The sequence below is a fragment of the Harpia harpyja genome, chromosome Z (assembly GCF_026419915.1).
Source record: "Harpia harpyja isolate bHarHar1 chromosome Z, bHarHar1 primary haplotype, whole genome shotgun sequence".
Lineage (NCBI taxonomy): Eukaryota > Metazoa > Chordata > Aves > Accipitriformes > Accipitridae > Harpia > Harpia harpyja.
In genome coordinates this window covers 107,116,270-107,130,972 of record NC_068969.1, presented here as the reverse complement: position 1 = coordinate 107,130,972, position 14,703 = coordinate 107,116,270, and the positions used below count along the sequence as shown (strand labels likewise).

The window sequence follows — 14,703 nt, the reverse complement described above, 5'->3', positions numbered from 1 at the left end:
CTTCTGACTGGTTTTAGGTGCAGCTCAAAATTTAAATACACAGTTTGAGCCTAGGTGCATGCCTGCACTGTATGGTGGTCCACAAGCAAGTGCCAATCAAGCTAGCATCAAGTAACAGAATTAGTACAGTGCTTATAACCTGGGCATGGTGCTAAGAGCCTGTACTGTCTCCAGATCAGAGCTGCTCTCTATGTATGCTGCTGGTCTTGTGTAGGTATAACTCATTCAGGGATCTCAGCACAACAGGAGCTGAGAGTCTCTTAGGGAGTGCTGTGTAGTAGAGGTCCGCTAGAACTATATTTAAACTCACTTGCTGTGGTAGTGTTGGAGAACTACAGGTTTCCTGTTCTTGCTTCTTTTCATTGTATTTTTAATTTATGGCTCTCAGTGTCCTGAGATATAAATACCTGCTAGAAGAAATTCGGTGTAAATATGCCAATAACAAACCTATATTTATCAGTATGGATCTTCTTAGCTTTAGCAATTTAGGCTACATGGTTTAAACATTCTTTTTTTCCATGCTGATTTTGTTGGTTTTTTCCTCTTTGTAGAAGCGAGCATACAAGCCAATAAGCTATGTGGATCAAATGGCCATTCACTTCTCCTTGAATGGAAACATGATACTGAAAGATTCAGATGAAGGCAGACGGCAGAAGATCAGATTAAGTACTGCAGTGGGTATGTTTATTATCTGAAACCACGATCATTTTCAGCTAGGCACTGGTACCACTTACTCAACATGAGGCAATGATCATGCTTCATAACCATAGAGTTGAACACCTCCTATTTTGGCTTGCATCCTTTTCAGGAAACAAAAAGAGAAAAAACAATCAGCCAGATATTTGCCACAGTGTAGAAAACGGTGCACACTTTTTGAGCCGTGTGAACACTAACACTGAAATTTTCAGAGCTGTTTAGTGTCTTTTAAACATCTTCCACTACCATCAATTGGACATTCATGTCTAAACTTCTTAGCCTGCTTTCAAAGTTTCAGCCATGATTTAAAGTATTAAAGCAGAAATGTTTGGAGGCTGGGTGATCGTTCAGGAAACAATCATATACTTCACCAATTCTTACACTCTTACCAGCACACGTACTTCTGGACAATGTGAGATACAAGATATCGAGCTAGCTGGACCTTTGATCTGAGTTACTACCACCATTCTTAAGGTTTTCAGTCAAAAAGACACCTTAATCAGAGGCTGAAAAGCTCTGTTGTTAGTAAAGAGTTCTAGGTTTGAATTTTCAGCAGGGAGAGATGTACTGCCTAGTGATTTTCTCATATATCCGCTGTTTGTGAAAGAAGTTGTATCACAAAGAGTGTCCTTTCAAGGTGGTGAGTGCCAGGCACAATAACACTGGATAAGCTCCTGAGAATAGTTCTTACTTGCAGCTTCTGAGGGTCAGTGCTTCTTTTATTTCACACTTAACAAAATGTGCATGGTGATTTGAAGTAGGAGAAAGTGCTGAATGGGATCTTCAATGCCATGAAAGCATGGATTGTTGTTGTTGGCAGTGCTTTTCGTAGATTCCTAACCAGCTAGTTTCAAGCAGCTTGGTGCTAGCATGACTACACACTCAAGGCTGTGATTGGAATGTAGACATCCATGATTCTCTAACAAGACTATTATATTCATTTTTATCCATATGAACAAGAACAAACCATGTTATAGCTCCTATGTGTCTTGAAAACATTATTCATGGTTGTACATAATTGCAGCCATTTCTGGAGGGCAGAAGGGTCCAGAGCTGAAGGGATACCCAGAAACAAAGCTACTCAGATCAGAAATGGTTTTCAGAAGTTTGATTTGAGTTGAAATCAGATTTTTTATTTCAGTCCAGCCAGAATTACTGCAGTTTCATTCTAGTAATTGGCTGCTTTTGTGGCTTTGAGCAAACAATCACTGTCCAAATTGGGGATTAGTTACTGTGTTGTCTAATGAGATAGCATCAGAAAAGGATGCATCTGTATATTAATGCTTCAGAAGACAGACAGATCTGCAGAATATGGGATACTATGTCCTATTATCCTAGGCTTACTCACTTACCCTTTCTATTACCAGAAAAGGCTTCTGTTGAGACTTCTGCAGTAACATCTGAAGAGGCAGAGATTAAAGATGAAGAAAGCACAGGAGATACTCAGGTAATTGTCCATAGGCAGCTGAGAGCATCCATTTTATTTTTAATATTAGATTTGAAATTCCTTTATTATAAAAATGGCTTGCTGAGAAGCTTCTGGGATTGATTCTTTTATGCCTGAGATGTCTTTGCTGTAGGTGAGATCCTGCAGATTCTACTGCACAGCTGGGGTCCTCCTACCGTTTTTCGGTTTGGAGAAGCTATGTAGGGGGATGAGGTCTCTCACACCAGATCTATCTTTATCCAGATATTATATCAAGACACAGTGTAATTTGCTGGGGTCTGGAATCTTCCTGGACAGCATGTCCACTCCTGAAAGAGAAAATGGTGAAAAACAAAATGTGGAGGGGTGAAAGCAGCAGGCATAACTACATGAAATAAGCAGTGGCCTGATTTAAAGGCAGTTGGCTGATCAGGAAAGGAGTATGCTGAGAGAAGTTTGTTCTTATCCACACAGTGTCAGACCCTGGAATCTAGTTCAGACAAGTTTCAGATAAAGCTCACTGCCTAGCAAGGAAATGAAAACACAGGGTAGTAGGACTCTTAACACAGTCTTCTGATCCCTGAGTTCCTTTCATCAAAGTCAGTTGTGCTATATTATCATCTCACTCATGTCAAGCTTTGTTTTAAAGTAACTTTACTTCCTGGTTTTCCATATTCCTGTTTAGATACCATTCCAGAAAGTCCTTGCTCTGATTGCTGGAAATCTAATTTCCATCCTAAATATTGAATCTTCAATTACAGTCTCCTTCACTAGGTAGCAGAAATCCAAGTGTCCAAGAAGAAGTGCTTCTGAAGAAGGAAAGAGATGTCTGGTTCTCTCTGGGTGGAGTCACTGTTCTATTTTCTTGCAGGCTGCTGGAGAGGAAGAGACAGAGGAGTCAGGAACAGCAGAAGTAGCTGAGGCAGCAGAGGCAGAAGAGCCTCCTCCCCCAAGAGTGAAGGAGCAGAAGCTTGCAAACCAGTTCAACTTCATTGAGAGAGCTTCAGGGACGCTCAACAACCCTATGCGGGTATGCTGCCATTTCCTTCAGTGACTTGGAGGATGTTTCCTTTGGGAGGGCATGTGGATCATCTGCGTTTGTGTCATATCCTATGATCTCTGTAGATACTATTAGGAGAAAAAAACAGTGTTTTACTATGGTACAGCATTTGGGGTAATGAAAATGGAGACAGAAAAATTCTTGCCTCATGGACTCTTGGACATCCTACAAGAAGTTTTGGTGCTACTGTAAATCCTTAAACCTCTACTTGGATATGACATTTTTCATGTCTATTTTCTCACCTGAAAAAGTATAGAGCAAGGGTTAGGGTAGTAGCTGAGGGCTTGGAATCCATGAATTCAATTTCCTTTTGCCACAGAGTTCCTCTATGGCCTTATACTTCAATTCTTACCCATGGAACAGCAATATAAGTGCCTGCCCCTATATTAAGAGCATAAAGGTATTTATGCTTGTATTAAGCACAGGTACTGCAGTAGCAGACCCATGTAAGTATGACAAATCTTTACTGCTTCTACATGGTACATCTCCCTCCCACTCTGTGCATGCACTTTCCAGTCAGTACAGACCTAAGACCTTATGTTCCTTCCCTAAGCTTTTCCCTGAGCCTGCAGCTATTCCCAGTGAGTGTGTCTTCACAGGGTCTTCTGACTGAGCAATGCTGGTGATGTTGGCCCCCAGCTGAGTGCTCAAAAAGAAGCTTTCTGAATCAGAGAAACAAGTTTCAGAAAATTCTCTTGTTTTCCTTGCTGCCCTAGTATCAGAGTATATATAGCTCATCCAGAGAGCCTGCCTGCCTTGCAGCCGTTACACCTAAAGTGAGATGCCTTTACATCTGATGGGCTTGGAGAGATCTAAGAGTTACTGTGTTGCTGGAGGTACTATCTCCTAGAAGGTATACCATCTCTGCCCACTAGTAGAGATGCAGAATCTCAGGAGAGTTTTTCCAACAGTGGGGTGCTTACTGCAGTGTCTGAGCGAAGATTCTGCATCTTTCAAAAATCCCTGCAGAGGCCACAGAATTTGTTATTTCTCTGTACCCAGATCTGCATATTCTCTCCCCATTGATTTTACTGGGGGAGGCATGTGTGCCTCTGTGTGAATCTGCCTTTGATAGCAGAATATAGACCTTAAATAGTTGAGAACTACTGCTGTGTGCTGCACAGGATGTGCAGTTCCCACGACTGAGACTGCTTCATTTCAGAGGTCAGTGAAATGCTACAAGCAGCTTCTTAAAAATGTCCTGACACAACAGTTTTTTGAATGAAAAAGCTGTTCCATGAAATGAAAGTTTCACAGAAATGAATTTATTTATTTCAGAATGTTGATGTAAGGGTGACAAAAATATTATTTCAGTAACATCAAATGAATTGTTTATAGGTTATTATTCTGTTCAACTCTTTTGTTTTGACTGCTGTACCCAAGTGGTTTTTTAATATATAGGTCAAAACTTTTCAGATTTGGTAGGATACCATAACTAATACCATAATCGGTAGCAGAATGTTTCAAATGGTAGAGGTGAAACAAACCATTTCAACTCCTTCAAAATGAAATACTGAAATTAAATATTTTAAGTATGCCAGCAAAAATCAGAAGGTTCTTTTGTCCAGAAGAAAATCTATCTGTAGTTGCATGATCACCGATAATGTTTGTGCAGTGCTCTAGGAGTCATTTGGATGTTGAATTAATCTTAGATCAATTTTATTCTAACTACCTGCTATGAGAAGGCTGTTTCCACAGCTGGACTATGTCGCTGCAAAGAGTTTTAATGCAAAGATGACACTTATTTATGCTTTTTCTTTATTCAGGAAAGAGCATGTCAATCGGAGCCTATACCTTGTAAAAATTTCTCAGCCACTGCTTACCAGGTATATCCTTTTTACTTTTAAAGTTTTTTTAGAGTATATTTAGGAAACTGAGATATGAGAAAGAAAAAATCAAATTGCTATGTTTGTGTTCCTTGCAGTGGAATGAACTCCCGTAATGTGGCTTTGATCTCTGGTTTAAATCTGAGAGCAAACTAGTGTGACCCTCTTTTCTACTTTAATGGGTGAACTTGCTAATGGTTTATATTTCTAAGGTCAAGTGTCTTGGTTAGCTGCTTTTAATTGATCTATTGCTTGCCAGCCACTCTGGCCAGTCTGCTTTAGAGAGTCTTAAATGACTGGAAATGAGGAAAACACAGTGTGAGAATGGTTCTGGACTCAGCAAGAGAAGCTGCAGCTTGCAGGCACTGACTCCTCTGGGCACAGGTCTCTCTTTGGGGTGGGGACTGTCCTGTTGCTGAAGACCTTCCATCACTGTGTGGTGGGTGACCTGGTTATTTAGGAGGAGCTGTGATCCAGTATTCAGTACCTGGTCAGCTGCAGGACACCTCCATCAGCCAATCCCCTCAGAGGCAGATTCAATGGGTTCTCAAAATGCGGGAAGAAAATAACAAAAAAGCACTTAGGACACATCTGCATGCTAGCTCCACTTTGACCACTGTGTTTAAAGAGTGGAGACCTCTGAAGATTTCGTACAGCTGGGAATTCACAAGGTTTCATGGAGTTTTGGGGAGTGTTGTTAAGAATTTGATATGTGCAACACTGTGTTTTTTACTTTGTCTAAGTTTAGCTGTATGCGAAAGCAGGTTTCTAAAGCCTGAAGCTGAACGCAGTGAGAACTACAGCATAAGGAATGTGGAAGGCCCACTCTAAGCCTGTTGCAATAGGCTTAGCTCTGTTTTATGTAGTGGGAATGTGCCTATAGTATTTCCTCCATCTCTCAAAAATGTAAAAAAAAAAAATTTTGCATGACATTTTACACAGGAAAAACTGTAACCTAGTCTATTCCTGAACTTGAAATTACAGAGTAATTGGCCTGAGATCTTCCTTCCTTCCAGCTGGAGTTTCCTTTCAATTCTTCTGACAGTGAGATGACCTGAGAATTAGAGAGAACAGAGCTATTTAAGATAATCAGGCAGTTGCCAAAATTTTGCATGAAATGTTTTCATTTTATTCTGTTGAAAATTTGAGTGGATATAAAATAATATTTTTAATGTAAGCTCTTTTTTTCCTCAACTCTTCTTCCTTCTTATTCTTCCTTATGCTCATGATTTCCTATTTCAGTTTTCTGTTTTGCTGCTTCTACTCTTCTTATCACATCTTCTTTGTGCTTTCCCTGATGCTTGGAAAATCTTTCCATCTCATTTCCACCTGCAAATTTACAACACAGTCCAGGTTTTTTGCTACAGATTTCTGCTACCTTTCTTTATTCCAGTGTTCTAGTCTATATTTTGTGTTTGAATCATACTCCCTCTCCTAAGCTGATGTGTCAGAATTAGATTGGCTTTTATTTTGTCCTGAAAGTAATGTACCTGCTTCAGATACAGTACTAGCACTCCAATACTAATGAATAATTCTTAAGTAGAAAAATTACTTTTGGATCTACCCAAGAAAGACAGTCATGGCATGTGGCATAGCAGAAGATGTAAAACTGCTCTCAGTTTCCATTTGATCATATGCTGCAGAGTTGGAGTCCAAGATATAAATTGTGTTAAGCAGCTAAAATTTAATTTTCTAACAAACACCACATGAGAAATGTCATAAAACAGATGTTTAATGCATGTTTCCTATTAAACACTGGTAAATTAGCCAAACAGTAAATCCTACAAAAAAGATATGGAGTCAAAGCACCAAGAAGAATGTTGGGGGAAGGAAATCGTTAAGAATGCAATAATGTGTTCTTAAAAAGGAAGACATGCCCCATCAAGCTTTAAAAATCCTGGGCTTCTATGCTTTACTTTTTGTGCAACAAGCTAGCTGTCTTCAGGTGATTCCGGTGGCAGTGTTACTGTTGTGAGGACTATCATATTTTTGTGATGGTGTAGATAGATGGCTGTTTTCTGGAGTATAATCAGGTCCTGATAAATCCTGCCTCTGTCCGTTTCTCAGTGGGAGATCTATGATGCCTATGTGGAGGAGCTTCAGAAAATTGAAAGGTCAAAAGAGAAAGAAAAATCAAAAGCTCAGATAGCAAAGAGAGAAGAGGAGAAGAAGAAGGGAAGAAAGTTAACCTCTCTGGAGTCACAGGTATGTTTCAAAATGCTGGAAGAAGCCTGCTCAGAGTGGTGGTGGATGCATCCATCATACAAGTCAGGTGAAATTTAGGAAGTCATGCTGGCTGTGTAGCTAGTTGCCTCAGCTGACAAGTAACAACCTGAAGAAATGCAAAAATTAGTTTTTGCTAGGAACGGTATTTCCAAAACAGGATTTCCATTTTGCTGTGCTTTTTATGGGAATACAAAACAGTGTGTAGCCATAATCTTGTCTTCAAACCTGATTTCCAGGTGAGATTTTTGGCTTTCTTTTTTGTGCATTACCATGTTTATGTCTCTTTTTTGATTAGCATGTGAGGGATAAAAGAATGAAGTAAGTAGAAAGACTGTGTGACTTTTCAAAAAATTCTAAGTGGTGCAGAGGTTTTTGGTACAATGTTGCAATCTGAAAGGCAAAGAAATTTAGGATTCTTTCAAAATGTTACTAAAGCACTCTAGCAAAACACATTTCTCTATTTTTTATTTTAATGATGTACAATTATAATTTATATATGTTCTAGTTATATACATATGAATGGTATATAACATAATTTATATAAAAGTTAATAATAGTTAATTGAAATCAAAGCCTACATACTTAAAATTGAATAATGATTCTGGGAGGCTTGACAATTTGCTGGGGGATCTTTGATGCATCGTTTATTCCTTTAGTTGGAAAGTGACAGAATTGTCTCTCTCCAGTGTTTGAAAGTGTTACGCCAGTGTCAGTAATTACACAGCATGGTGATACCTTAGTCATGCTGATGTGATCATTCCAAGAGGAGGTCAGCCACTCTGAGTCCTATGGAGTACCAGAGTGAATGGCAAGGGCTAGTGAACTGTAGTAGCCTCCATTAGTCTGGCTTCTCAGAGTAGCAGGTATCATAACTCCTGCCAAGCTCCCAGCTGGTCTTGTGATCTTTCTGTAAGGGTGATACTGACTCCTAAGCCAGGCTGCTCTCGCAGGAGTAGCCTATGAGTGCCTTGCAGGGATGCCACAGCCCATGCCCCTAAAGTGACAGTATCCCCGTCTTAAGAATGTGATCCCAGCACTGAGAATATGACACGGCAACCCTGAAAGATTTTCTTCATGTTCCAGAATGTTTTCAGGGAGTTCAGGAACTTTCTGTTAGGGTTTAACAGAGCTGGATCTATACAGAATTGTGGGTGGTTCTTTCCCCCCTAGTCTAAGTTAAACAATTTAGAAGGCAAACCGAAATATTTCTATAATGACTGGAGCAAAATGTACTGAGAACTATAATACAGAGACATGGAAGTCAATTCTTAGCTTGCCCCTAGAACAGGTGTAGATATATGTCCTGGTTTCATCTGGGATAGAGTTAATTTTCTTCCTAGTAGCTGGTATAGTGTTGTGTTTTGGGTTTAGTATGAGAATAACGTTGATAACACACTGACATTTTTAGTTGTTGCTAAGTAGTGTTTATACTAAGTCAAGGATTTTACTGCCCAGCCAGTAAGAAGGCTGGAGGGGCACAAGAAGTTGGGAGGGGACACAGCCAGGGCAGCTGACCCAAACTGGCCATGACATCATGTCCAGTATATAAACTGGGGGGAGTTGGCAGGGAGGGGTGGATCGCTGTTCAGGGACTAGCTGAGCATTGGTCAGCGAGTGGTGAGCAATTGCATTGTGCATCACTTGTCTTTCTTGGGTTATATTTCACTCTCTTTTTGTTATCATCCTTTTTAATAGTAATAATAATAATAATAATATCAACAACAACAACAACAGTAATAAATTATTAAACTGTTCTTATCTCAACCCATGAGTTTTACTTGTTTTCAATTCTCTTTCCCATCCCACTGAGGGGGGGGCCGGGAGGACTGAGTGAGCAGCTGTGTGGTGCTTAGTTGCTGGCTGGGGTTAAACCATGACAATATATCGACATAACTAAGTTACATCCATGTAATAGAAGCTGGCTTCTGAAACTGGCTTTAGCACTTTCATACCATATGGCTGATTCAACTGTAGAGGATTTGGCTGGTTTAGCTACTCCAGCAGCACTGTGCCATCAAAAGCGTTATAGTATAAACAGACCAGGAACATGTTCTGATAGGCTTCTTCCTGTGAACTGTGCCATTGAAATTCACAGTCCTTTCAAAAACTAATAAAACTTTCACCTGAGTATGTTTTGGAGAATTAAGCCTAAAGTCAATGGTATAATTATGGGCTTAAAGGGTGGACTGCTAAAAGCTGATAATGAAACTGAAATAAAAATTCTACCAGTGAAACCATATTGTAAAAAACCTGCTGCGTGCTCTACTGACAATGGTGGAAAGTTGAAATCCAGGCAGCCATGATCCTTCCCTTTGGTGCTTTGCCTTTCACTCTTAGCACTTTCCAGGGGGCTTGCAGGGAAGCCAGAAAATCAATACACTGAAAAAGTGGAAAGGAAAGCTTCTTTATGCAGAGCCAGTGTCCCAAATTGAGGCCCTCTGTGACGCTGGTGGACCAGCTAGAAGTGTATGAAAAACTTGCTGAATTTTCCAGTCATTAACTAGAAAAAGGCAACCTGAAGTAATCCAAGGCTAAGATCAGACTGACAGCAGGCATTACATCTGGTCATGTGTAGGTCTATGGAAATTAAAGTTTGATGGCGTCAGAATCTGTACGTCTGGTCTCAAGTCAGCAAATGGAGAAGTGGGGTTTGTGGAGCTTCCAACTCACAGGTTGCATGCTTTGGACCACACATGGTAATTGAAACAGAGCTTTTTCAGCTAAATACTTTCTGAGGACATACTGCATTTGATCATTGCTGAAGGGGAACTGTGGAACATCAGCCAGGACATGTGGCTGATCCAGATCAAGGATTCAATGGCTAGAAGCAGTAATTGATTTCCACCATTGCTTCTGTCAGGCTAGGTACTAGGAAGAAAAAGACTGTGATAGCTATTGAGATAGCACTGGATTCAACCCAAAGGGAAGAAGATGAGAAAATGAGCGGATATTACCAGGGGTGGGTCTCTGATGGAAGCTCTTGCTATGGTAGGAGGTTGTGAAAGAGAAGATCCAAGGACTAGAGCCACAGCTGGACATGATGGTAGGGGTCGGACGAGGAATTGAAGACATAATGGATGAAAAGAAAGAGAAAACAGTACTGGTACTGAATAAGAGGTCAAGAGAACAGATGACTGGGAGAGGAAGAACATGATCCATGGAAGAATGTGGCCAAAGGCAGAGAAGAGAAGAGAAGAGAAGAGAAGAGAAGAGAAGAGAAGAGAAGAGAAGAGAAGAGAAGAGAAGAGAAGAGAAGAGAAGAGAAGAGAAGAGAAGAGAAGAGAAGAGAAGAGAAGAGAGCCTTGACAGTGGAGTAGAAGCTCCTCACTAGGGGAAAAGAAGTAGAATGAAGCCATGCACCGCACCAAAGAATGAGGAGAAGAAGCAAGGAAGATGTGGTTTGGCAAAACAGAAGAGAGAGGCGACCAACAGAAAAAGGAATGGAGATAACCAAGGATTCCAGCAGAAGGAAGGATGAGAATGATATAAAGAAGAATATGAGTGAATAAAAGTTGGAATGACAGAAAGTATTTGACTGGAGTGTGTAATGAGGGACTCTTGGAAAACTCTCAATACGTTCATCATTCAAATGGATCTAGAGAGAAGAGGATGTGCTGCATCCGAGAGCAGTGATACCACATTTGAAACTTTTCCTTTTCCAGTTTTCAATAAAGGCAGCAAACAGAACATGGAGAACACAGAATACCAAAGAGCAATGATATGAAATTTTGTGAGGTGAAAGTAGTTGGAAGCAGAGAGAACTGGGCAGAAGTGTTGCATCTGCTTGTCCTGTTCTTACTGTTCCTGAGCCATCTGCTTATGGCTCTGATTACAGAGAGGATCCTGGCCCAGAGATACTCTTGGTCTGACCCAGTACAACCCTCCTCATATTGTTGCGTGAGCATAGAAATGACAGTATCTGAGGTAGAAGCAAAATGCAAAGAGCTTAATGCAATGAAGTTGATGCAGGCTAGCCCCTCTCACCCTGAGATGACAAGGCATGAAATCGCAAGTCTGGTAGTAAGGATTTTTAATGAATCTATCTAAAGAGGGGTGGAGCTGTGTAATTGGAGTATAACAAGGATATATTATATGTAAGAGGAGTAAAAATGGTTCCATTAGTCTGACCTTTAGCAGTATATGAGGCAACAGAATGAATAAGGAGGGAAAGAACAGAGAATTGGGAGTAAATATGAAATGGAGTAAAATAGCTTGTGTTTATCAAAGGTAAGCTGTTTCCATATAATCTCATCTCTTTCTTTGATAAGAGAAAAGTTGTGTTTTCCCTTAGCAAGGAAAGTATAGTAAAGGTAATCTAGCTGAAATTCTGTAAAGCTATTGCTATAGTGCCTTTAGGAAATGATTAGATATACCAGAAAAGTTGTTATTAGTACAGACTGGGAGGGACCAGTGGAGAGGAAGACTGTGCATTTTGGAGTATCAAAGCAACCTTTGATAAGGTGAGAGGGCTTACAGTTTGAAATGACAGGGAGAAACATGAGTGTTATCGGTTGGTGAGTTGTAATGTGGCTATGAGAAGACAAGTACATTGCTGGAATATATTGTGTGAGGGATAGCAGAGAAATACTATTTCTGTTATGTAAGGCGGGGTGATACCTTATCTGGAGTAGTACAGGGATATATGATTTTGATCACCTCTTTTCAAAGATGATAGATTACAAACCTGCATAGATATGGAAAAGAATATATGAAATAGAAAGCTTGAATACAAGAGACTAAAAAAATCTTAGCATATTTATCTGGTAATGCAAAGGTAGAGAGGGAATCTGAGGTAGATAACAGAGAGGGAGAAGAATTACTAAGGCAGAGGATAGTGTCAACAGAAATACAGATGGATGTGAACCAGTTAGGAATATGTTAAAGCTGGAACTTACTGCACTGGAACAGTCTCTAATCTCCTCTGAAGCAGAAGTTGTTGAATGGTTTCCTTAAAAGTCTAAACAAAATTTATATTTAACAGAGAAATGTGCATTTGTGAATCATGTGATCTCCTGTCTGACTTGTCTATCTCACTATAGCATTACCCCTTTCTGAGATATGCCTGGTGAGACAGCCCAGCTCACAGGGTCATCATTATCATTTGGAAGCTCTTGGATGGCCACAGTTATTTTTGAAATAACTGCTGAAATTCCAATGCAATTAACCTTCACATTATTTTTCACCTGTTCCCAGTCATCCCTAGGAGTGGATGAGTTGTTACTGACTCCCTTGTCTTTAATCTACTGTTTACAGCGTATCAGAATTAAAAGCAAAGAGTGAAAATGAACACACAAGTATAATTCTGGACATTAGTAACTACTTGACAGGATTCAACATGGGGACTTTATTTGGGATTTGCAGTGGGTGTTTGCAGTACATGGAGATGTTGGCTGGGCAACAGTTGACAACACCCCTGTACTGTGCTTTTTAATTTGCAAGCCAGGAGTTCTTCTAGTCGCAGTATTTGTATTACCAGAGGTATGAGCAGTTACTGCACTGGTTTTAGGGTGGGGTTTGCCTTCCAGATATGCAGTTATACACAGCAGAAGCCTTTTTTCATGCTTCAGTTTACTGGAGTTATGCATTGCAACTGGCCAGCTGCTGAGAGGCAAATGTGGAGCAATTAGTGTTAATGAATAGTAGAGCAAGACTAAGAGATTTATTTTCAAAGTACTAGCCCATTATCCATCTTACATATGATTCAATTAACATTATTGCTGTTCTAAAAATAATTTATGCACAGAAATAAACAGAACAAATTTGTTAGCTGATGAGCTCTCATTACATTTGGCTAGCTAGCCCAGAGTTGACCTACAACAAAGAAATGAGTTTCAAACAGATCTTTAAAAAAAAAGATAAATTAGACCTGTCACTTCCACTGAAGATTTATTTCAGTAACATACAGAATAAATCAAACCTGAAATAGGACAGGATCCAATGAGAAAATAACTTACTGTGATCCAGTTTAATGTCAAAAATGTAGTTATTCATGGCTGCATTGCTAACAGCATAGCTACCTAACACGAAAGCTGACTTAAAGCTCTTTCTATTCACCTGGACAGTTTCCTGCACTGAAGGAAAAATTCCATTAAATAAAACATTGTTTCTGTATTTTTGCAGGGTTTTTTTTTGTTTAAAGCCTACTTTCTACTGACAAAAAAATATAAAATTATAGAATCTAGAATCATGAATGGTTTGGATTGGAAGGAACCTTAAAGGTCATTTACTTCAACCACCCTGCCATGGCCAGGGACACCTTCCACTAGACCAGGTTGCTCAAAGCCTCATCCAGCCTGGCCTTGAACACTTCCAGGGAGGGGACATCCACAGCTTCTCTGGGCAACCTGTTCCAGTGCCTCACCACCCTCACAGTGAAGAATTTCTTCCTCATATCTAATCTAAATCTACCCTCTTTCAGTTTAAAACTGTTACCCCTCGTCCTATCACTACATTCCCTGATAAGGAGTCCCTCCTCATCTTTCCTGTTGGCCCCCTTTAAGTACTGGAAGGCTGCTGGAAGGTCTCTGTGGAGCCTTCTCTTCTCCAGGCTAAACAACCCCATATCTCTCAACCTGTCTTTGTATTGGAGGTGCTTCATCCCCCTGATCAACTTTGTGGCCCTCCTCTGGACCTGCTTGAGCAGGTCCATGTCTTTCTTATGCTGGGGGCCCCAGAGCTGAATGCAGTACTCCAGGTGGGGTCTCATGAGAGCAGAGTAGAGGGGGAGAATCCCCTCCCTCGACCTGCTGGCCACACTTCTTTTGATGCAGCCCAGGATATGGTTGGCTTTCTGGGCTGCAAGCACACCTTGCTGGGTCTTGTTGAGCTTCTCATCAACCAACACCCCCACGTCCTTCTCCTCAGGGCTGCTCTCAATCCACTCATTGCCCAGCCTGTGTTTGTGCTTGGGATTGGTCCAACCCATTTGCAGGACCTTGAGCTTGGCCCTGTTGAACTTCATGAAGTTTGCTCAGCCCCACCTCTCAAGCCTGTCAAGGTCCCTCTGGATGACATCCCTTCCCTTTAGAGTATCAACCACACCACTCAGCTTGGTGTCATCATAGAAGAGACAGGATCTAATATTCACCTTTGTGAACACATAAAGTAAGCCTTATCTTCTGATCTTCAGTCCAGAATGATGTCTCAGGTTGGAAATTCAGAATGCTTGTAGTGCAAGTTTCCTTGGATGTGTAAGAGAACAGGAACTGTGATCCTGCTCATGTCTGTAGAGTACGGCACTGCCATTCTTCCCCAGCTCCTTCCAGCAGCAGGTACATGTTAAAACACAAGGGAAATTTTTGCCTGCATAATAGGTGGATGGAAGCTAACATGCCTGATGAACCAGCAAGACTCCAGGGGATCTGTTCTTTATACCTCATAACTATGACCTTTACAATGTTGGAGACAAAAGTGTTTACTGCGCTTCTCTTTTTCTAAATCAAACTGTAAACTTTTCAACATTTAACCTC

General features: G+C 40.5%; 1 protein-coding gene across 1 annotated transcript in view; it reads left to right on the top strand.

The window, feature by feature from the left end:
- DNAI1 (dynein axonemal intermediate chain 1) overlaps positions 1–14,703 on the top strand; it is a 149,451-nt gene that overhangs the window by 15,985 nt on the left and 118,763 nt on the right. The window contains exons 5-9 of the mRNA XM_052778818.1: positions 552–678; positions 2,064–2,143; positions 2,994–3,152; positions 4,949–5,008; positions 7,076–7,213. Coding sequence (XP_052634778.1) covers positions 552–678; positions 2,064–2,143; positions 2,994–3,152; positions 4,949–5,008; positions 7,076–7,213 — 564 coding nt within the window. The remainder of the gene's footprint in view (positions 1–551; positions 679–2,063; positions 2,144–2,993; positions 3,153–4,948; positions 5,009–7,075; positions 7,214–14,703) is intronic.